Here is a 20828-nt window from a genome sequence, read left to right on the forward strand (position 1 = left end):
TTCCTTTTTGCAATTATCTTTTACGTTTTCCATTGCCTCGACGCGCCATGCTTTCCAGACTGCATTCCACAGCGCTACTGCTGACGGCTGTCGCTGGCTGGGTTCTTCTCTCGTCCAGCTGCGTGCAATCCTTTTCCGCCCCATCGTATTCCCGACGCGAAGCCGTGGCGGCAAGTATCGGTTGGACCACTGCCGTTCTGTCCCAACACAGTCCAGCGTGGGCGGTAGCCGCTGGACCTCCCACGAAAGAAGATCTGGAACGGATCAGACTCGGACACGCGCAAATTGTCGATTTACTCGACAATTTTGAAGCCGCTACCACCGTATGTCGGGAAAATGGGGGAGAATGCAAGCGAGACGCCGAACCCATTCGGAAGGTACTCGGACTGCGATCCACCACGGATCCACTCTTTCAGATTGAAAAGGTTTTTAATAAAGTCAAGAATATGGATTTGGATCCGGACGCGCTGGAAGCATTTTTCGAAGCCAGTGAGGACTGGAATTCGGCCATGAGTCTCAGCAATTCAATGGCGTTTATTTCGCAATTTGGTGAGTACAACCCAGGCGGGGGTAAGGACGAGGTACTCAAATACCTCAATGAAAGTAAAAAGCAAGTCGTTGTTGCCGAAAAAGCCTTGAAGACAATCATGGGGAGCCTCGGCATTGACGGTTAGGAAGCGGTACACAAAACAGTCAACCATACACAACCTCCTTGGGATGCGAACCTGGGGATGCTACTCTTTCTACAGACTTTCGCTACCCACCCAGACGTACCTATCTACACTTCAACCCGCGACACAAAAGCTAGTTATGGACTGTTTTACGTAGAGCCACTTGCATATATGCGCACGTTAGACTGGAGTGCCCCGGGAAAAAAGCCCGGGATTCCTTCTGGTTGTTCTGACTATTCAAATTGTGCCGTCGCGTAAAGCGCAAAGGCAACTTGACTGCCAAAGCCCGCCGCGAACCGCAATGCGTACCGACACGCGTACGGTCCACCCTTGGAAATATTCAAATTTCCCAAGTAGTCGTCCTTCACCTGGTAGTTCGGCACCGCCGGGACTGTCTGTCGCATCAACACTTCCACCGCAGCCACGTCTTCAAACGAGACCCCCATAGGGTGTCCGGTAAAGCCTTTTGTATTCAGTATGAGTAACTTGCTCAATAATTCATCGCCAAAGGCCGTCCGCAACGAGGCGACCTCGTTGCCGGAACACGAACTGGCGTCGGTAGCGTGTGTGCACGTTTCGTGAGAAAAGTATACACCGTGCGTGGCTATTTCCGCCTTGCAGATTCCATGCACAATTTCAATATCGTTCAAAAATCGAATCAGTTCGGAACCAATGTGTTTGCGGTCCAACGCCGCTCCGTGGTAGGCGGAGTTGGAGTACTGAGTTGCCAACAAACGGGCCTTGACCTGAAACGGATACGGCGATAGTCTTTGACGTTCAACCATACTCAGCTCTGTTTCGAGGACCATGCCGATACCGCCAGCACCCAGCAACATGCCCGATCGACGCTTATCGAACGGTAAAGCGGCGTCTTCCACAGTAGCAGCCGTAGTGGCGGCACCCAAAGCGCGGAATCCGGATCCTAACCAAGGCAACAGCGTTTCTCCCGAAGCATTGTCCCCGGCCACGACCACTACTCGTTGAGCACGTCCAGAAATTAGCATGTCTTGCGCCATGGCAATTGCCTGAGTCGTACCGGCACAGGCAGCATTGGTTTGCGTGTTGGGACCTCGGCAACCAGCCAACTGAGCGAGCTGAGCGTTGCCCAAGACAAGTACGCGGAACAAGAATTTGCGATCAAACTCGTAGGGTTTGTTTTTTGTTTCTTCCGATTCTGTTTCGCGTGCGCGAGCCACCAGTCGCGCAAAGGCGGCTTCGTCGTCGTCGGAAAGTTCGCGACTCGGCGATGCTCGCACCAATCGGTTCCGCAAGGCCGTAACCAGTCTAGTGGAATCCGCCGCGCCGACCGTTTTGGATTGCAAAAACCGCATAACCTCACCAACGGCCGCGTCCATGGCGGGAAAGCTGCTGGCGTAGACGACTCCCGTCGAATCACGATAATGTTCCGGCAACATCCAGTCTTTCGGATCGTTGGATTTGCCGCAGACGAGTCCCGCATTTTTTAGGGCTTCCATGCCGGCAGCAACCGCAACTTGAGCGGCCACATCCATGGTTTGCGCCAAGCCCGCTGGTACACCGTAGGCTTCCGTCAAATTAAATGAGCCTAACTGTGCAGCCAATTGGATCACATCGGATTCCTTGTCTACCGGCACACGCTGAATGGCTCCATTTTTGGACTTTTTCAGCTGTACCACATTCTTGTCCAACATGTGTGCCTTAACGCTTCCTGATACAGGAGTGATACACTGATCGCCACGGGTTAGTCGCTCCAGATTGTGTTCGGCAAACGGATGTTCCAATCCGGGCAAACCGGCAGCGGTTCCGGTAATGACACAGGCAATTCTACGCCGCGCTTCGGTGTGCTGATCGGCATTGCCTTCCCGCGTGCTGGCCAGAACCTGCAGTTTTCCCGTCACGGGCTGCGAGACGGAATCCCGTTTAGCTTCCCGCAGGACAATCGGTGGAGCCAAGGGGCTGCCGGGAGCGACGGTAAAGGTTGCGTCGAGGGGAACGCGGGAATAGGTGCGACGGAATAGCGCGTCAATGCCGTTTAAATAGTAGGTTCCGGGGAAAAGACGTCCCACGGTGGGATAGACGGGACTGTACGGGGCACCAGCTCGATGCATGCGGGCGCGAGTTTCGAGTGCGTAGTCCAACTCACCCGGGTGTACCATCTCACGTGACGCCAGGCGCTCGGACAGGTTCATGGTGGTGGCCATGGATTTTACCGTGAACTGGGACTGTTTCGTGGGAGTACGACTAACAAGGAACAAGAACAAGAATCTAAACGTGAGCCAACGCCCGGGATCTTTTCCGCAGATGGATTCACAGGCACGTCACCAAACTTACACGGTCAATCGGTACATGGTTGCGAGGGCTCCGGATCCGTAGGAAAAGAGAACGATGTTTTTACCAGGCGTCAGTTCGTCCCGTGTTCCCGCCTGGTCGAGGAGTGAGGCCAAACCCAAAAACACGCTGGCGGTGTATGTATTACCAACGAGTTGACTGGCCACGTTGGCGTCGGCGAGACGCGCTTGCAAACTGGTTGCGGCCCGCTTCTTCAAGACTGCGTCCAATGCTCGATCGTTGTAGGTATCAGCGATCGGCACGTCCAACCACGGCGCGAGCGGATCGGGCTCGTCCTGATCGGCACTGGTCGATTCGTCCTTCTTTTCTTCCGCCGAGTGGCGTGCGTATTGCGCGCGTGCGTCCATGAGAAAGAGGCGGGCGTAGGATTTTTGCACGAGTTTGTTGTAGGGTGCGTGAAATACGAGGTAATCGGGTGATTCGGCCGTGAATTGTCTTCCACCGTGCGTGGCGCCGTCTCGGAGGGTGACTTTTTCGGTAAAGCGAGTGTAGACGTCTTCTAAAGCTTGATAGTAGCAAACCTGCGAGAGTGCGCCATCCACGGTTGGGTATTCCACGGTATGGTCGGGTTTGTAAAAGTCCCAAACGTTGGCGGCGTGCGTGGCTCGGGTCCGTGGGTCAAAGGATAAGGGCGCATCACGTCCCACGAGTATGGCAACGGCGCCAGCCCCACTAGTGGGTCGGGCGGGGCCGCGTGCGTAGGCAGCAATATCGGCGGCGACGACGATGGCGTAGCGGCCGTCCCATCCGTCCGATTCGACCCACAAAAAGGCGTTGAGCAGGGCGGCGGTGCCTCCGTAGCATGCGTTGATAATGGTGGCGCCTTCAATATCGGTATTGTTGGGAAATAGATCCATGAGGAGTGTTTTGGTGGACTTGGACTTGTCGACGAGCGTTTCCGTTCCCACTTCGAGTCGTCCCACCAAGGCGGGGTCGATATTGTATCTAGCGAGCAGCAAAAAAGAGACGATAGGAAGGGAAAGTGTGGGATTGACGGTCTAGCAATGACGTACGACTTTCATCCAACCGCATGTATTCATGCGATACGGATATGGATAAGGATTCGAGTCCGGGTACTTACTTTTCCAACAAAGAGTGTACGACCGTCAAGCACAAGGAATTGACGTCTTCGGCATCTCCGGTAACGGCCAGGCCTTGTTGTCCCAAGCCGATGGTGTACTTGCCCTGGGGGACTCCGACGTGTTCCTCTAGTGCGGCTTGGGCGACGTAGGCGCGCGGAAAGTAGACTTCCACGGCGAGAATGCCGACGTGTTTCTGTGTCGAAGGATCGTCCGGTGCGGTCCGCCCGAGCTCCTGCAAGGAGTTGTGGCTGAAGCGGTGACGAGCCGCCAACGCGGCACCGGCAACCGTCGCTGCTCCCATAGCGAGGGCACTGGTAGCAGCGCTACTGCTGCCACTACTCGTCATGACGACGGAGAAAAGAGGGGAGAAGGGGTTTGGCGCAAATATCTGTGTTTTGATGATACCGGGCGTGTTGTACCGTGGTCTAGCGTGTTGTATCTTTTTTTTATCTTGTCCTGTGCTGTGCTACTCTATACGTTATGACCAGAAGAAGCCCCTCAGTCAACTCGGAAGTACACACACGCACACTCTTGTTGGCGGGTCGTTCGTTCGTTCGTTTGGTGTTGGGTTTCGACCGACCGGTATCGAACTTGTGTGACAGAGCATGTAATCTGTCCTTTTATGTTATTTGTGTACCCCCTACCTACCATATCTATAGGGTGGTAGGTAGTTGTCGTTCCATTTCTATTGTTCGACTCTTTTTGGTTGTAACTCTAGTCTAAGTGCCCTTGTCGTTATTAGAGGAAAATTGTACTTGGACAGCTAGAGAGAGACAGACATTGGTTTCGAATCTGTCAAGTGTACGGTATGCGTGGTGATTTGGGCCCACTACCGATCCGTGGTCCACCGCGCGGTTGACGGCGTGCAGCATTGGCACTCTGGAGTAGGAGCCGTTGTCCCTCGCGCCCAAGTTGGCTGGTGGGCTTCGTGAACGGGAATAAGCACTTGCCCGTCGGAAAAAGCGGTGCCTGCTGCGCCCGTCCGCTGCACAACACCCACTCATTGGTAGTTCTGCACGCTCCCTCGAGCGCATACCGCTGCTGCCTTGGCTTTACTATTAGAAACCGAGCCAATCACAAACGAACCATAGCACGAATGCTCACCGAAACACGCACACACCACTTACTATTACACACTCGATTCGTCGATCGGACAACGTATAGACATACTCGTGATTTTTATATTATCCATTAAACTTTTTTCAACTTTGACGGCAGATTCTGGCTCCCATGAATGGGCACACACTGGATAACAAGAGGTTTAATGGAACAACTTGTCCTCCGGTAACGAACGCGTGGTGACGCCGCAACAACACTATATCCAATAAATCGTCCCACTGTAGACGGCAGGCACGTACATACAACACGACTACTACACTGCCTTAGGATTGCATCAGCTCTTTGAATTCTTCGAAACTGATTTCTCCGTCTCCATTCGTATCTACTTCATCCATCATGGCATCGATCTCTTGTTCTGTCAGCGCTTGTCCCAACTTTTTCATCAATCGTTTGAGTTCTTTCCGATCAATAGCTCCTGACCCGTCCGTATCGAACACGGCAAAGGCGTCCCGGAGTTCCTTTTCCGGATCCCGGTGTCCAATCCGGGACTTCATCAGAATCAAAAATTCGTCAAAGTCGATTTCGTGATCGCCGTTGTCGTCTACCGAGGAGATCATCTCGATCAACTCCTTTTCCGTAGGATTCTGACCCAATTTTTGCATCACTTGTTGCAGTTCGTGAATCTCAATAGTGCCTGACGAGAAGAAGCAACAAGACATTAGCAATCGCCAAAGAACGCACGGTACCGGCTGCGTCGCACAGTGAAAGCGCCACGACACCTCCCAAGATACTTTCGAATCCGCAACACAATGCGAGGCAAACACTCACCGTCTCCGTTTATATCAAACATGGCAAAGGCTTCTTTGAGATCCGCCACTTGTTCTTCGGTTAATCCGCTGGCTGCGGTAGATTCCGTCGACATGCTTCTATTGTAGGAATCGGAGGAAAAAGAAAAGGGCTAGAATGAATACTGCGCGAAATAAATGGGGCTAGTTTCGACAAAAGCCAGTGTGAACGGAGTTCGTTCTTAACGATAGGCTCGGTACGTATGGTAGTTATGGTACGTAGATGCGGTATTTCCTGCCGAATATTGGAAGGTGTCCCGGTGAAAGCGATCGCGCTCGTCCGGGCGTTCCGCACCGCTGCCAGCGTCGTCCACCGCCGTCTGTCGTTAGCAGAGTAGGCTACGACGCGACAAGGGTGAGAACCCAACTGTCCCGATGACCCAAATAAGTAAGTGGTGAGAGCCGAAAATGACCCGTCGTCGCCGCAGCAACGTCTCGAACTAGCGGCTCTCTGGCGTCCTTTCCGTGAACCAGTTTACAGCTACAAGACTCACTGGAAATACCCGGAAATTGTGAGTTGTGGAGACTTGGGTCCATTTGGATAACGATCGATCGATCGCTCGCTGGGGAACTTTCCCACACGGAACGTTTGGGACGCCTCTGGCGAGGAACTCGACTTTCGGCTGACCATTGTCCAGCGTGTCGGGTTCTAGAGTGGGGTGCTGTACCATGCACGTGCGTAGCAGTGTTGTCGAACGAGCGTTGGCGTGGAGTCGCCTGGATCCGAACGAAACCACGGCCCGGTACGTCGACCATTTGCGGTCGCAGTCGACAACGGTGACACCTCCGGGGGGAACCATCCATGCTCACGATCACGCCGTCGCTCTGGCGGAACTTAACAAGCTCTTTCCGGAAACAGGAGAACGGATTGCCTTTGGTACTGCCGGTCTTCGATCCGCCATGAAACCGGGACCCTTGGGAATGAATGATCTGGTCGTTGTGCAAACGGCACAAGGCCTCGCGCGGTATTGCCGAGCTCAAGCCGAGTTGACCGAGGAATACGTTGCAAACAACAACAATAGCCGTAAATTATGCGCAGTTGTGGGGTACGATCATCGGGCCAACCCGTCTCTGCAGCTATCGTCCTTGAGTTTCGCCTTGTTGACGGCCCTGGTCTTTCGACACGCTGGCTGGGAATGTTTCTTGATGGACGGCTTTGTTGCGACGCCGCTCGTTCCCTTTGCTCTTTCGCAAATCAGCAACGCCGTCGTGGGAATTATGATTACCGCCAGTCACAATCCCAAACAAGACGCGGGCTATAAAGTATACTGGAACGACGGTTGCCAAATCCGTCCCCCAGTCGATGCCGGGATCGCGCACGCCATTTTGCAAGAATTGCAGCCCTGGATGGACTATCGAAGAGAACTAGCCACGCAACGAGCAACCTTGACGAATGATCCGTGTTTGGGATTGAGTGACGCTGCACGCACACAAGGCATGATTCGAGCCTACTTGGCCAGTATTCAAGCATCGGGACTGGTTACCGCCCAGGGTGCGCTCATCGTGGACGATTCCGTCAGTTGGAAGCGACCGCCACCCAAGTTTTGTTACACAGCCATGCACGGGGTTGGCCTCGCGTTTGTGCGACAAAGTTTCGACGCCTTTGGATTGCCCGAATTTCTCAGCGTTCCCTCGCAGCAGAAGCCGGATCCAGCCTTTCCGACGGTACCCTTTCCCAATCCCGAAGAAGCGGGTGCTCTCGATCTGGCCAAGGCCTTTGCTGAGGAACAAGGTTGCAGGATCGTGCTCGCCAATGATCCTGATGCGGATCGATTAGCCGTCGCCGAACAACAGGACAATGGCTCGTGGACGGTCTTTACGGGCGATCAAATTGGGGTTCTGCTCGGGCACTGGCTATGGAGTAGACTCGGCCCTGTCTCCGACAAACCAATCGCCATGTGTGCCTCAACGGTATCGTCTCGTATGTTGGCGGAAATTGCCGCCCGGGAAGGCTTTTATTTTGAAGACACATTGACAGGCTTTAAATGGATTGGGTCCAGAGCGGCGGAACTCCATCGGTCAGGATCGTATCGAACAATCTTTTGTTACGAAGAAGCCATTGGCTTTTGTTGCGGGGATCTAATCTTCGACAAGGATGGTGTAACGGCGGCCGCTGTCTTCGCCGAACTTGCCTTGGACTCGTATCGGAATGGACGTACACTGGCGGAACACATGCAGACTCTCTACGACAAATACGGAGAGTTCGTGTCCAACAATGGTTACTTTATTCTCGATGACCCCACCGTCGTGCCTGCAATTATGGATCGGATCACTAATCACGGTGCTTTTGAGACACTCGATTCGGTGGGCACGTACGCGATAGACTCGATTCGGTATCTGGGTGAGCCCAGCTATGACTCAACGACACCCGATCGAAAGCCGACACTCCCAACTTCCCAGTCTTCACCAATGTTGACCATTCGGCTGGTGAACGGTTGCGTTGCGCAATTCCGGGCCAGCGGAACAGAGCCTAAATTCAAGTACTACATTGAACTCAAGGGGGCACCAGGAGTCGATCGGAAAGTGGTAGAGGCAGAACTGCGGACCGTGTCCAGCGTACTACTGCAGGAATTGTTGCAGCCGTCCAAATTCGGGTTGAAACAGCCGTAATCTGGGTCGCCTCCGGGATGGCCGCATTGTGCGAATCCATTGCGTTAGAAGGTCTGCAAATTCGCAATTATTTGCATGCTGACGGAACCATTCCAAGCTCTTTATACAGAATTTGTTGTTGCCGTAAGCAAAATATACAGAAAAAGTGTGGTTATTAGGACGGAGAAATAAGTGTTACGGTAGGACTGGCTGTGTTGGAATGGCATCCACCTTGCAAGCTGACCGTGAAATACCTTACAATTCGTTGATTTGTTTCCGTAAAATGTCGGCCCATTCTGCCCCACATATCCTATGTCTCTGTCACATTCTCTATCTCAGTCAATGCAATTTTGAGCGTTTTCGGCATTGAAAACTATTTTTATCTTTGCTATCAGCCTGCAACAAGATCGAACAGAAAAATCACTTTCGGCGTTGCAAGGAATACGGACAACTCCTAATGAAAAGAAATAAACATGTTAAGAGGCAGATCAACAACACGCCCGAAAGGCGAATCGATTGCTAGTAAACGGCACGGCCGTTCGAGCATTGGTCATTTTCGTGCACGAATGAGGTGAATGACCGCCCGTCTGTAGGGCGGGTAGTAAACGAGAAGGCTGACAGCTACCGCTGCTACTATACGAGAACTATCACAAGAGTGACTTCCCAGGAACCCCGACTAGTGCTTTGCAATTACGGCACTACTAGACGTTAAAGGCTTCGCGACGGTGGCAATGTCAATGCGCCGAATAAGAGGGATGATGTATACTACCATAAACAGGACGTTGTCTGATTGTGAGTGTTTACTTGGACATCATCATCTTGACGAACTCTTCGTAGTTGATCTGACCGTCGCCATCGATATCGGCTTCACGAATCATTTCATCGACCTCCTCGTCGGTGAGTTTTTCACCGAGGTTGGTCATGATGTGACGAAGCTCAGCAGCGGAGATGAAACCGTTGCCGTCCTTGTCAAAGACCTTGAAAGCCTCTAGGATTTCTTCTTCGGAATCGGTATCCTTCATCTTACGCGCCATCATTGTAAGGAATTCCGGGAAGTCAATAGTTCCACTGCCATCGGCGTCGATCTGACAGAAACAATAGGTAACAAGGGAACGGGTGTGTAAATATGGTTAGGCGATCAAAACGCAATACAATCGATGCTTTGAAACCAGTAAGAGGAATGCAAACACTCGGAAGTGGTCGTTCTTTACGTACCTCCTGGATCATGTCCATAAGCTCAGCTTCCGTGGGGTTCTGTCCCAAAGACCGCATGACGGTACCAAGTTCCTTGGTTGTGATGGTACCTAAAAGAAAGGTCCCAAACAGCGACTGAGTGAGTCATTGCGGTTCCATCCAATGCACACACTCTTCGTGATGCTACAAGACCACACGCGGTGCCACGACGCCACCGCAAAGTGCCTATGCCATTCAGGCATACGATGAAGTGATACGACCAATATGTACAAGCCTCGTCCGCGTTTCCGTGACGATGGGCGTCGAATCCTACAGAGCCGTTGCGATGACACAGTATGTCATGGGAACGGGGCGAAGAAAGCTTTCTTCGAACCATACTCTCTTGTACTCACCATCTCCGTCCTTATCAAAGAGACTGAAGGCCTCCTTGAATTCAGCAATCTGTTCTTCGGTCAATTGGTCAGCCATGGTGAAAGTTTGAATCGGAGCGGTACGAAAGTATTCTGTGTGAGTATGGTTAGTACGGCTGCATGCGAAGACCAAGGGACGGCTCATCGCGATCCGGTGCCGTCCCGGAAGATCCTTCCGTAGAGCTTACGTGGAGTGCAGTAGGACTTTGGGGGACTGTGGCGACTTTCTTCGGCGGCCTGCACAACATTCGCGTGTTGCGATTCGGTCACGGTCATTGCGGACAGGCGATGATGACCAATGAATGGAGGAAGCACGATCGGACTGTCTTCTACGACGTGTTTGGAATTAAAATGGTTAATGACAATATTCGACATGCCATGATACAAAACGTCCTTGCGAATGCGATGGCGATCAACTGTAACCAACGTCTTTCTAGACCGTTGATCAGCATAACCCGGATCTTTCTCAAACCCCCTCGGACAGTGAATACCGTGTCGTCCTCTCGACCTCTCTGGCTAGAGGCTACTCTCGAGAAAAACGATCCGACGCTAGTGGACTAGTATCTCAAATCCACCATGATGACGAACGATACCACTGTGCGCAGATCTCTCCCCTGTTCAAATCACAAAATTTACCATGTTTTCCGCTGGGAGTAGAGCAAGAAAAAGACCTCGCCTTGTAGCATCGAATGATCTACTTTCGGTTCCTTTCCGGTTCGCACAGAGGCCCGACACAATCCTGTCGTCCACTTCTCGCACACTGTGCGAAGAATCGTCGACGTCCGTGAGCTTCCCAACCGACCGGGCTTCCTTGGAACGTGAGAAAGCTCGCGTGCAAGCCGAAATTGATCGTCTGGACAGTTCATCCTGTTGGGGGTGTTTACTGACGGGCGTGGGTACCTGCCTAGGCTTGTCGACATATTTTTTCTACCTCGGCTATGGGGAAGAGCAACGCTGGCAACGCGCACGGCTCCGCCAAATCCGGCAGCGGCCGTTCTACGTCGCAATTTCCGCATCTTGGCTAGTCGCAGGAGCCTACCGACTGCATCTCGGATAAGAGAGCGGTAGTGTCTCCCTACTGAGACGCCTTGTCCAAATAGGTAGATACAGTAGTGTACGAAAAGTTTGGAATAGTAGAAGCGAAAAAAACCTAGTTTATCGTAACGTCTACAAACCAAAGCAGCCGATTTTATAGATTTCAATCGCATCCACCTCTCGTCAGACAATAATTCTTCCATTTCGGCCACAACGGTAGCTTCCCCGCAACTTCCAGGACCCGTGCCTGCTTGATAGACGCTTCTTCCTTTACCGGCCTCCGGCTTTGGGCACGCGCTGCGGATCGTGTTGCAACAAGTACGAGGCCAAAAACTCAATGGGCTTCGCCGGACGTTCCTTGACGAGTTCGGCCATGCCTAGGAATTGAACACACATCCGCGTGGTGGTTAGACAACTATACAACGAGGTGCACTCGTCCTGTATGATTGTATACAATGCACGTACCATCCAACAAGATAGGAACGACCGTCTGGTCGAGATAAGCACGAATCGGAAGACGTTGCAATTGTGGGTCGCCTTGCGTCTGCTGTTGTTGTTGCTGCTGCATTTGCGGGGGCGCCTGTTGAGGTTTCATCGGCGTCGGTTGAATCTGTTGCGCTTGCATCGGCGTCGGTTGAATCTGTTGCGCTTGCATTGTCTGCGGAGGCTGTTGCATCTGCGGAGGCTGCTGCGGGTGCGCCAGTTCCTGTTGGCGCTGCTGCGTTTGCGCCAGCATTTGCTGCAACTGGTGCTGCTGCGTCATGTGCTGCATTTGTTGCTGCTGGGGATGTTGCGGTTGTCCCTGACCCGCACCTTGCTGGTCGTGATTGTACATGCCACCGTTAGGATTCGTACCGTCCATGGGAAGAAAAAAGGATCGATAGCAAGCAGAAGAAATCGATCAAGGAACGCCAAGTACCTTCTGCCGTTGTTTGGCTGCGCCGTTTGTCATTGCGTTGGCAGGCAAAAAAGCATGGGACTGCGCGTGCGGCGGTCTTCCAAACAATCCAACGTGATTCTACGTCTTCCAGTAGTTTCCGCCGAATTCTATGATCCACAAACATTCCCAGTTCCATAACCTCGGAGGACTTTCTAGATTCCGGATTCCTCTCAAATCAGCCTCGGAGCAAGTTGGACGCGCACTCTCAGAATTGACAACCATTTGCAGTCGCTCACGGTCTCAGGTCGAGAATTGGTTTCTAATAGTGCAACTTTCAATCTACATTAGTCAACCATCAGAGCCGCGCTGCACCGGCAGAGAGGAGGGAGCACTACCCAGTTGGAAGATCCAGCGGATTGAATCTGGCTTTCCTCGGAAAGAGGCGAACGTCGGTGGGTGGGAACGCGATGACAGCGCCATTGCAAGCAATTCAGAGTGAGCAAGACCAATCGGACGGAGCAATCGCACCCACTGCCGCTGCACATCGATCAATCGGCAACACATTCTCATCAGAAACAGACCTCTCCGCTTGTGCGATTCTTTCTAGAAACGTGGACGACCGATCCAATTCGACTCTCGAGGAAGAGACGACTGACTGTGAGGTATCCGATTGGGAGGAGCACGACGAAACAGAATGGGACGATTATCTCGACGAAGCGTCGGACGAGGCTCAACGAGAGTTGGACCGCGAGCTTGATCGAGAACTTGAACGAGAGATGGATTGTCTGATGAGAGAGACCTACGGAAACGTTGAAGATTCTTTACAGAAGGAACTCGATGCGGCAATAGAACAACAGATGAATGACCTTTTGGCCCGTGAGGAGGAAGCAGAGTGTGAGCGGCATCTACCGGCTTCCCGAACTTTTGCAGCGTTTTTCTCTCGACGCCTACTTACAAACAACGAATTCGTCCCGTCTGAAAAACACCCTTTCACTGTAAGAGAGAAAGGACGTCCCGAAAAAATCGTTACAGCTGCTAGTCTTCAAGCTACAATCCAAATAGCGATCGACAACTACAACCAAACAGTGAAGGATGAGAGCCCACGATAAAGGTGGGTGGCATTGCCTTCTTCCCATATACCACAATTGAACTCGTACAAATCGCGCAAAAGAGGTGCTTAGCGCACGGGAGAGCCGTCAACCCTGACGTACCAAGTGAAATCTACCCGATAGGTCAGAAAATAGTGGTTTGGTTGCTTTTTGTAAGTGGCGTGGCATTTCCAGATGATGGTTTCCTACCGTGTCATTTCGTCTTTGGTCTCCAGAATACAGCTCAAAACAACAAATGTAATTATTAGTAGGCTAATCTATCATTTTGGCAGGTTGCCAACCGCTCTTCGATGCGTTGAACGACGTAGGCGGGAATTTTCTCCTTTCCCCCTGGTTTATCAAAAGCTTGGATCGCGGCGGTGCACATGAGCACTAGATTGTCACATCGTGAAGGTTTTGCATTATTCCAGCGGACGAGCTCCAGCGTGGTGCCCAAGCGAGCGTTGGTGACGCCGCACCGATTCCGCCATATTTCGTTCAAGTATTCCACGTCGTCCCGGTCGATCTGCAACGGGCCGATCCAGACACTGTCGACAACGGTACCACCGGTTGTAGCGATGGTTGCTACGTCGTCGCGTGTGGTATTTTGCAGTACTCGCTTTTGGATGCGGTCTTCCCGTGTTTGCAAATGCTGAAACAATTTGTTGCGTACATTTTTTCCCACTCGTTCTCCCGTCACGGGTTGAAAGGGTTTGTTACCAACTTGCGTTAGGACCATGGCCGCCAATGCCTGCCCCATAATGGCAGGCATGGTACCGAGCACGGGAATCACTCGGATTCGCATCCCGTCGACGGCTCCAAATTGGTGCACGCCGGCTTCTTTTTGTTCGGCGGTAAAATCCGCCAACTTGACCACCGGCTTTTCGGTACTGTACACGATGGATATTTTGTCCATATTATCGAGGTAGTCACTTTTTTGGTCGTCGCTGTGGTCCGCCATGTATTTTTTGAGATGTTGCCGTAGCTTGGTGGCCAGAGGATCGCGGGATGCCGTGCGCAAATCGGACACGTGCAAGCGCGTAACGTCGGCTTTGCCTCCGGCCCCCATACAAGAGACTACGCGTGTTTGGGTTTGGCAGCAACGAGCCAGAAGCACCGCCTTGGTCGGTACGTCATCAATGGCGTCCACGACCAAATCCCAGTGCTCGCCGTCTGGCAGAGACAGCAACGCGGCGCCGGTGTCGGCGGTGTACATTTCCACACGTGTGTCGAGAACCAGTTTCGTCGGATCGGGACAAATGCGGCGACAAAACTTCGCTAGACAGGTTGCTTTGGGAGTGCCAACGTCAGCGAGGACGGCGCAGGCGTGTCGATTGAGACTGGATAAGGTGACTTGGTCAAAATCAATGAGACGGAGGTACCCCACCCCGGCGCGGGCCAACATATGAGCAGTGTGACTTCCCACTCCACCCAGTCCAACGACACAAATCTTGCAACGTTTCAGTCGGTCCATGCCATCCTCGCCAAAGTAAAGCAAATGCCGGGAGAGTTGCTCGTCGCGAATGTCGTCGGGTAAGAGGGTGGATGCCGTTGGCGTCTGGTTAAGTGTCGGTGAGTACAACGTCTGCGGATTTTTCGTCGATTGATATCGCTGGAGACACCATGTGGCTATCACAGTGCTCAGAGATCCTGCTACAAGGCCGATCCAAAGGTCGGAACGGTCCTTCTTCATGGTCCAACGCGTGTCGGCCGTGGGAAAGAATGTGAGAGTTTCACAATGTTACATTTTCCGAAGGACGATTGCAATGGACGGTGCGGGAGACTGCGCCCAGCGAAACAAACTTTCTATTGGCTTTATAGGTATCTTAGCGACATTGAATATTTATATTTATCATTCCTGACGGCACCACCTTTCGAAGAGAACGAGACTCCAAAATCTACCAACCGTATTCATCCTGGGAGACACTTCTATTTGACAGCGACAGTGACGATGAACGATCGAGCTTGCATTCGCCTTGGTGAGTTTTGGTAGACGTGGACAGAAACTGCCTACCGTAGTACAGCAGTGTGTGAAAGACCTCCGTTTTCATGTCGTCGTTAGCTGCAACCCAAGCGGACGGCTACTACGTGCCGCCCGAGTACTTTGAATCGGGAGCGTACCAAAAGAAGTCCAAGAATCAGTGGCATGCTGCCACCGCTTCCCGAGGCAAAGCCAAGTCCAACCAGTCCCAACCGGTCGTTCGCTTCGAATTGCCCCACTCCGGTGTTTGTGAAGCATGCGATGCCCGTATTATGCGTGGAACGCGATACAACGCGACCAAAATTGCCACGGACGAATTTTACTTTTCCACTCGTATTTGGGAATTTCGTATCCAATGTCGCGCCGATTGTACGCAGCAGTTTGTGATACGAACCGATCCGGCCGCTCGTGATTTTAAGTACGTCTCGGGCATTCGATTGCGAGTCCAAACATGGGATACGGTGGAAGCAGGGAGTCTGGGGGTCGTGGATTTGGCGCAATCCGGACCCCGCGCGCACGCGTTGGAATCGGCCGCCATCGCGAGCGATTTGGAACGTCTGGAAGTCGCGCAGTTGGGTGCCCGCCGAGCCCAAACGGAAGTGGAACAACTCATGACGCTGCAACGATTGAATCTGAACATATATCGCAACGATGCGGACCGCAACGCACAAATTCGTAGGGGATTTCGAACGGAACGACAATCTCGCAAACGTCAACTAGTGAACGGTGATGCTTTGGGATGGAGGCGAGGCATGTCGTTGTTGGATCACAACAGTGCGGATGAAGGACAGGCAAAAGGTACGACGTTTGGAGATCGAAGACAATCGGAACGGCAGCGTTGGCAAAAAGTACGACAGTCTACCATCTTTTCGGCAAAAGCGACTTGTGCAAACACTTCCAGCACACCCACTGCGAAACAAGAAGTAATACCGGACCAAACTGCATCGTCGTCATTCACGGTGAAAAGAAACAGGCGGAATGGTCGGGAATGCGCAGATGTGGTTGACTTGACGGAAACGTCGAGCTTGAAACGTGCGATCGCTCCACAGCGAATCGTGAAGCGACTAAAGGTTGTGGTCAATGGGGCCAAAGGGTCTCTTGTGAATCACCTTAATACGGAGACGAGAGAAACTGTTACCAGGACTCATGGTTCTGCTCTCGATACCCTGACGGCGTACGATTCCGACAGCGACTAGGACGGATCCTTGTAGACAAACCTGATCGCTTCAGAATACAAGCATAGCACTTTAGTATCAGTAAGTGCACTATACCTAAAACCCAAGTTCATACAACAAAAGGCGAGTACATTACATCGGTTGCCAATACTTAAAATCTCGTGCTTGACAGCAAATATGACTACTCTATGGCTTTCTGCCCATTATCATGGGTAGCGCGGTTGTGCTCACGATCCCTCTTCTTCCGTAACAACTTAAGCGAGTCAACCGTTGCTCCGCTATCCACCGAGTCATTCGAGCTGACCTCTCTCCGTTTCCGACGTCGTCTTTCGGAATACTCCTGATGATCGCGTCTCTTGTTCTGCCGACTGTGGTGACGTTGCGATGTGGATTCATCGTCACGGTCCTTTCTACGACGCTTGCGAGAACGACGATCTCGATCAGCAGTACTCAGGCTCTGCTCATCGTCCGTGCTTGAGTGGACCGTCTGCTTTTCCTTCCGCCGTCTTTCTTTGTGCCTTTGTCTTCTTTTCTTCCGTCGCGCCGAAGATGAAGTTGAATCCGATAGTGACAGGGAGATGTCGTCTACAACGCTGTTGTCTTTTTCGCTACTTCGTCGTCTCCGCCGTCTTGTCTTACGGTGTTTCGATTTTTTGTGACGTTTCATTTTCCGTCGATCGTCTTTTTCTTCCCGCGTTTCTGGCAGCAGGGGATAGGGATTGTCCTCCGTGGCTGTGGCTGCCGTTGCGACGGTGGTTGACTGGATCGTCGTCGCGGTCTGCATCATTTGCTGTTCCAGTGAAGCGTCCCGCAACGCCACGGCGGATTTGTCGGCCAACCCCGAACGCCGTTGCCGTAAAGCCACCGCCTGTCGGATTTCTTCCAAGTAGCGTCGCGCGTTGACGTGCGTAGCATCCACCTCCAGCGCTTGCTGGAGCAGCTGTTGGGCCCGGTCCCATTTTCCCTGATTGGCTTCCAGCGACCCGTAGGCGACCAACAAGTCGGCGTGGCGCGGGACTAGATCAAGACCTTGCTGATAATGATGGCGAGCGGTAGTATAATCTTCCTTTTGGGCCGCCTGGATCCCTTGTTCGAGTTGCCTTGAGCTCCAAGACAAGTTCTGTCGGCTTCGGAGTGTCAGGTAGTCCACGTCGGGGTACGCCATTGCGTGATGCTGCTGTTGCCGTTCTAGCGGGGCATTCGTTTTATCGTTTGCGATTGCCGCAATTGGATTCGTGTCGTGGTCATGGTACGGACAAGGAAGTTTCTGGTGGCAGAGTCTCGACGGTTTGTAGAACCCACGGAGTGTGGGAAAACTCGGCGTCGTAGTTAGCGTACGCATCCAACCGAGACGGGTCCAACAATCGCTTCTCCCAGAGGTCCATACCGCGTTCGGTAGTTTCGGATTTGGTCGATTCCGGAGTGTGGAAAGGGACACTCTGGCTATAATGATCCGGACGATTCCAGTCCGTAGGGTGCTCGCCTTTCGTCGTTCCGTGAGCTTTTCCGCAAGTTCGTTGGCTCATGAATCGACAACACAATCCGCGGTCACGGTCCACCGGTATCCGCAAGTCTACACAGCATCCGCTATCGAAACACACCCTCGCACGCGTTCGCCGTCTCGAACCAGAGAGGAGATTCGACCAAGTAGACGGAACGACGGATCCGAATGTGCGTTCGTTTCGGGAAGAATGCCTTTGGGGGCCCATGGTGTCATGGTCGTCGTTGTTCGGAGCGGGATGGACCGAGTCCCTCTTGATTGGGTCACGTTGGATACGTCGAGTCGTCGATCGAATCCACTCCCTCTAGTAATGTAAGGGGAAGGGTTGACGATGGACCGTGGACCGTGACAACCTCCAACCAATTTTTTCTCTTTGTCACCAAAACTACCGCAACCACTTTTCCCGAACCTCTTTGGTCGGAAGTCAAGTTTCATTTCTTCTGGAATAGTCGACCTTTCCTCTCCGCCAAATTTGCTTTTGTACACAGGCTGGCGTCTGCTTTACAGCATACATAGCGTGCGGATAGAATGCCCAAGAAAAAGGGCAAAAAGGCGGATCCGGAGAAAAAAGCGGCGTTGCAGGCGAAAAAGGAAGCCAAGGCCGACAAGAAAGCGACCAAGCGCCTGCACAAGGACGGCAGTCTCGATCCCGCCACCGTCGGTAGTGTGGACGATGTGGATTCGTTGCTGGAGCAGTACCAGCAACAGGATGTGGCCGGCACCGTCGAATCGCGTAACAGCCAAGCACTCGCCATGGAAGGCTTTCCCGCGGCACGGGCCAACGCTTCCTGGACGCTTTACGAGGATACCAAAAAGAGTCACGCGGAAGCGTACCTCTTTGGCGGGGAATACTACGACGGCGTCGAAAATATAGTCCTCGATCATCTTTACAAGATTGATTTGACCCGTAACGAGTGGAAGCAGATCGTGCCGGCGGGGCCAGCCCCACCGCCGCGCTGTGCCCACTCGGCTGCCTACGCCAATCACCATATTTACGTCTTTGGGGGAGAACTCGCCAGCGCCGATCAGTATCATCACTACCGAGACTTGTGGAAGTACAGCATTAAGGATAGTCAGTGGGCCGAATTGAAGCCGTCCAAAGCGGTAGGGAGTCATCCGACGGCAAGGTCTGGACATCAGGCCGTCACGTGGAAACATTTTATGATACTCTTTGGGGGCTTTTACGAAGCGCTCCGAGATACCCCGCGATGGTACAATGATGTATACGTCTTTAATCTACAAACGGAATCGTGGATGGATGTCCCGCATTCCAAATTAACCGCACGACCGGAGCCCCGGTCGGCTTGCAACGCCGCTGTAATTGGGGATCAAATGATTGTGCACGGTGGATTCTCTAAATTGTCCAAGAGTATCCTGGCAAGATCCAACAACCATAACAACAGCCAAATCAACCAAAACAATCCAGAGGAGGAAACGTCAGAAACCAAAACTCATTCCGACGCTTGGGTCTTGCAGCTCAAGCCCCTCTTGACCGGCCAGCCTCCGATTTGGGAACGGCTTCTGTCCAGTACCCAACGCGGCCTGGTCGCGGCCAAGAATCCCAACAATCGGGCGGGGACGGCTTCGGTTGCTTACAAATCCCGATTGCTCGCGTACGGGGGAGTGGTCGACCAAGAATCGCACAATCACAAGATTCAGTCCATCTTTTACAACGACCTCTTTGCCCTGGATGTAGCCCGCCGCAAGTGGTTTCCGGTACACGTCAAGAAGATGCCCAGTAACGGCACTGGCAGTAAGCGCCGACGCCGGAAAGAGGACTCCACTCCGGAACAATCAGAACTTCCGGAATCGAAGGAAACATTCGGCGACGATATCGAAGAGTCTGAGAATGATAGTGACTTGGAAGAAGACGAACATGATGACGACAACGGTGAAACTCACGCTTGGGACTTGGACAAGCTGCGTTCAAACATGTTTGCGTTTGTCGATGGCAACGGAAACACAATTTACGAAAAAATTGAGGAAGAATCCGACGACGAGGTCGGCTATAGAAAGCAAGACTCTGAAGAAGAAAAGGAAGAGACCAAGCAGGAGGAGCTGGAACAACCGAAACCCGTGGCCGACCATTCAGAATCATCGTCCGGAGAAGAAAAGGAGCAGAAGAAGGAGCCCGTCAGTAAAGCAAAAACTTCTCCCCTTGAACGAAAAGTCATTGCATCTTCGTCCGTAATGGTAGTCGATCCGGAAACGAAGATTCCCGAGGCGGTTGCCCGCACCGAACCCTTGCCGCGTATCAATGCTTCTTTATTGGTAAGCGGTCATACATTATTCGTGTACGGGGGTCTACTTGAAGTAGGCGATAGAGAAGTCACCTTGGACGATCTTTGGTCGTTTGATTTGCGCAAGCGTGAAAAGTGGGAATGTCACTGGCCAGGGACCATGCACAAGCAAGTATGGCGGGGTGCTATTCATGATGATGATGACAGTTACTACAGTTCGACTGCTGCTGCGTTGGACGATGATGAAGAAGAAAGAGAAAGCGATTTGAGCGATGACGAAAGGCTAGAAGAGAAAGGCACAACAAGGAAGCCAAAAAAGAAAAGTTCTGGGCTGCGGCAAGAAATCGCCGAGCTCAACGAAAAATATCATCTAGGTGACGGAAATCGGACTCCGCAACCGGGTGAAGCTTTGTCAGACTTTTACGCGCGGACCTCCGACTATTGGAATCAACAAGCGGCCGATCGGATGCCGGGGACAACAAGTGGTGTCGTCAAAAACCCGTCGGAGAGACTGTCCAACAAAGAACTCAAGCGCGAAGGCTTCGGCCTCGCCAACGCACGGTTTGTGGAGTTGGAACCAGTCATTGAGCGCCTCCATGAGTTAGACTTGGAAAGAGAAGAGCGCAAAGGGCTCAAAAAGGAAAAGAAGGACAAATCCAAAAAGAAAGACCGGCGGCATTAGTGTCTTTGCTTCGGCATTTTTAAATATTGGCTACTTTTGATAAGGACGCAAGAACATGCCGCTAAGAA

General features: G+C 52.4%; 10 protein-coding genes across 10 annotated transcripts; 4 read left to right on the forward strand and 6 right to left on the reverse strand.

The window, feature by feature from the left end:
- Positions 1–47: 47 nt before the first annotated feature.
- PHATRDRAFT_40996 (predicted protein) lies at positions 48–674 on the forward strand (the record flags this gene model as incomplete). Its single annotated transcript, XM_002184930.1, has 1 exon — positions 48–674. The coding sequence occupies one exon, from the start codon at positions 48–50 to the stop codon at positions 672–674; it is 627 nt and encodes a 208-aa protein (XP_002184966.1).
- A 1970-nt stretch (positions 675–2644) lies between these two features.
- PHATRDRAFT_16649 (predicted protein) lies at positions 2645–4274 on the reverse strand (the record flags this gene model as incomplete). Its single annotated transcript, XM_002185011.1, has 3 exons — positions 2645–2872; positions 2984–3944; positions 4081–4274. Coding segments are annotated over 3 exons (1383 nt in total), but the record flags the coding sequence as incomplete, so codon positions are not given.
- Positions 4275–5463: 1189 nt separating this feature from the next.
- Positions 5464–6062, reverse strand: CaM2 (calmodulin; the record flags this gene model as incomplete). Its single annotated transcript, XM_002185012.1, has 2 exons — positions 5464–5834; positions 5969–6062. 2 exons carry the CDS (start codon positions 6060–6062, stop codon positions 5464–5466), a joined length of 465 nt encoding a protein of 154 aa, XP_002185048.1.
- Positions 6063–6575: 513 nt separating this feature from the next.
- Positions 6576–8735, forward strand: PGM_2 (phosphoglucomutase). Its single transcript, XM_002184931.1, has one exon. The coding sequence runs from the start codon at positions 6655–6657 to the stop codon at positions 8593–8595; it is 1941 nt and encodes a 646-aa protein (XP_002184967.1). The 5' UTR covers positions 6576–6654; the 3' UTR covers positions 8596–8735.
- A 501-nt stretch (positions 8736–9236) lies between these two features.
- Positions 9237–10267, reverse strand: CaM1 (calmoduline). Its single transcript, XM_002185013.1, has 3 exons — positions 10161–10267; positions 9790–9878; positions 9237–9659 (listed from the first exon to the last, which is right to left on the reverse strand). The coding sequence occupies exons 1-3, from the start codon at positions 10234–10236 to the stop codon at positions 9375–9377; spliced, it is 450 nt and encodes a 149-aa protein (XP_002185049.1). The 5' UTR covers positions 10237–10267; the 3' UTR covers positions 9237–9374.
- A 1046-nt stretch (positions 10268–11313) lies between these two features.
- Positions 11314–12136, reverse strand: PHATRDRAFT_50120 (predicted protein). Its single transcript, XM_002185014.1, has 2 exons — positions 11679–12136; positions 11314–11590 (listed from the first exon to the last, which is right to left on the reverse strand). The coding sequence occupies exons 1-2, from the start codon at positions 12073–12075 to the stop codon at positions 11484–11486; spliced, it is 504 nt and encodes a 167-aa protein (XP_002185050.1). The 5' UTR covers positions 12076–12136; the 3' UTR covers positions 11314–11483.
- A 1310-nt stretch (positions 12137–13446) lies between these two features.
- PHATRDRAFT_41002 (predicted protein) lies at positions 13447–14874 on the reverse strand (the record flags this gene model as incomplete). Its single annotated transcript, XM_002185015.1, has 1 exon — positions 13447–14874. One exon carries the CDS (start codon positions 14872–14874, stop codon positions 13447–13449), a length of 1428 nt encoding a protein of 475 aa, XP_002185051.1.
- Positions 14875–15230: 356 nt separating this feature from the next.
- Positions 15231–16089, forward strand: PHATRDRAFT_41003 (predicted protein; the record flags this gene model as incomplete). Its single annotated transcript, XM_002184932.1, has 2 exons — positions 15231–15960; positions 16064–16089. 2 exons carry the CDS (start codon positions 15231–15233, stop codon positions 16087–16089), a joined length of 756 nt encoding a protein of 251 aa, XP_002184968.1.
- A 709-nt stretch (positions 16090–16798) lies between these two features.
- On the reverse strand, positions 16799–17502 carry PHATRDRAFT_41004 (predicted protein; the record flags this gene model as incomplete). The annotated part of the gene is made up of 2 exons (XM_002185016.1): positions 16799–16922; positions 17099–17502. The coding sequence occupies 2 exons, from the start codon at positions 17500–17502 to the stop codon at positions 16799–16801; spliced, it is 528 nt and encodes a 175-aa protein (XP_002185052.1).
- Positions 17503–18264: 762 nt separating this feature from the next.
- Positions 18265–20760, forward strand: PHATRDRAFT_23798 (predicted protein; the record flags this gene model as incomplete). The annotated part of the gene is made up of 3 exons (XM_002184933.1): positions 18265–19207; positions 19265–19772; positions 19977–20760. Exons 1-3 carry the CDS (start codon positions 18367–18369, stop codon positions 20758–20760), a joined length of 2133 nt encoding a protein of 710 aa, XP_002184969.1. The 5' UTR covers positions 18265–18366.
- Positions 20761–20828: the final 68 nt, after the last annotated feature.

Source organism: Phaeodactylum tricornutum, chromosome 27 (genome assembly GCF_000150955.2).
Source record: "Phaeodactylum tricornutum CCAP 1055/1 chromosome 27, whole genome shotgun sequence".
NCBI lineage: Eukaryota > Bacillariophyta > Bacillariophyceae > Surirellales > Neidiaceae > Phaeodactylum > Phaeodactylum tricornutum.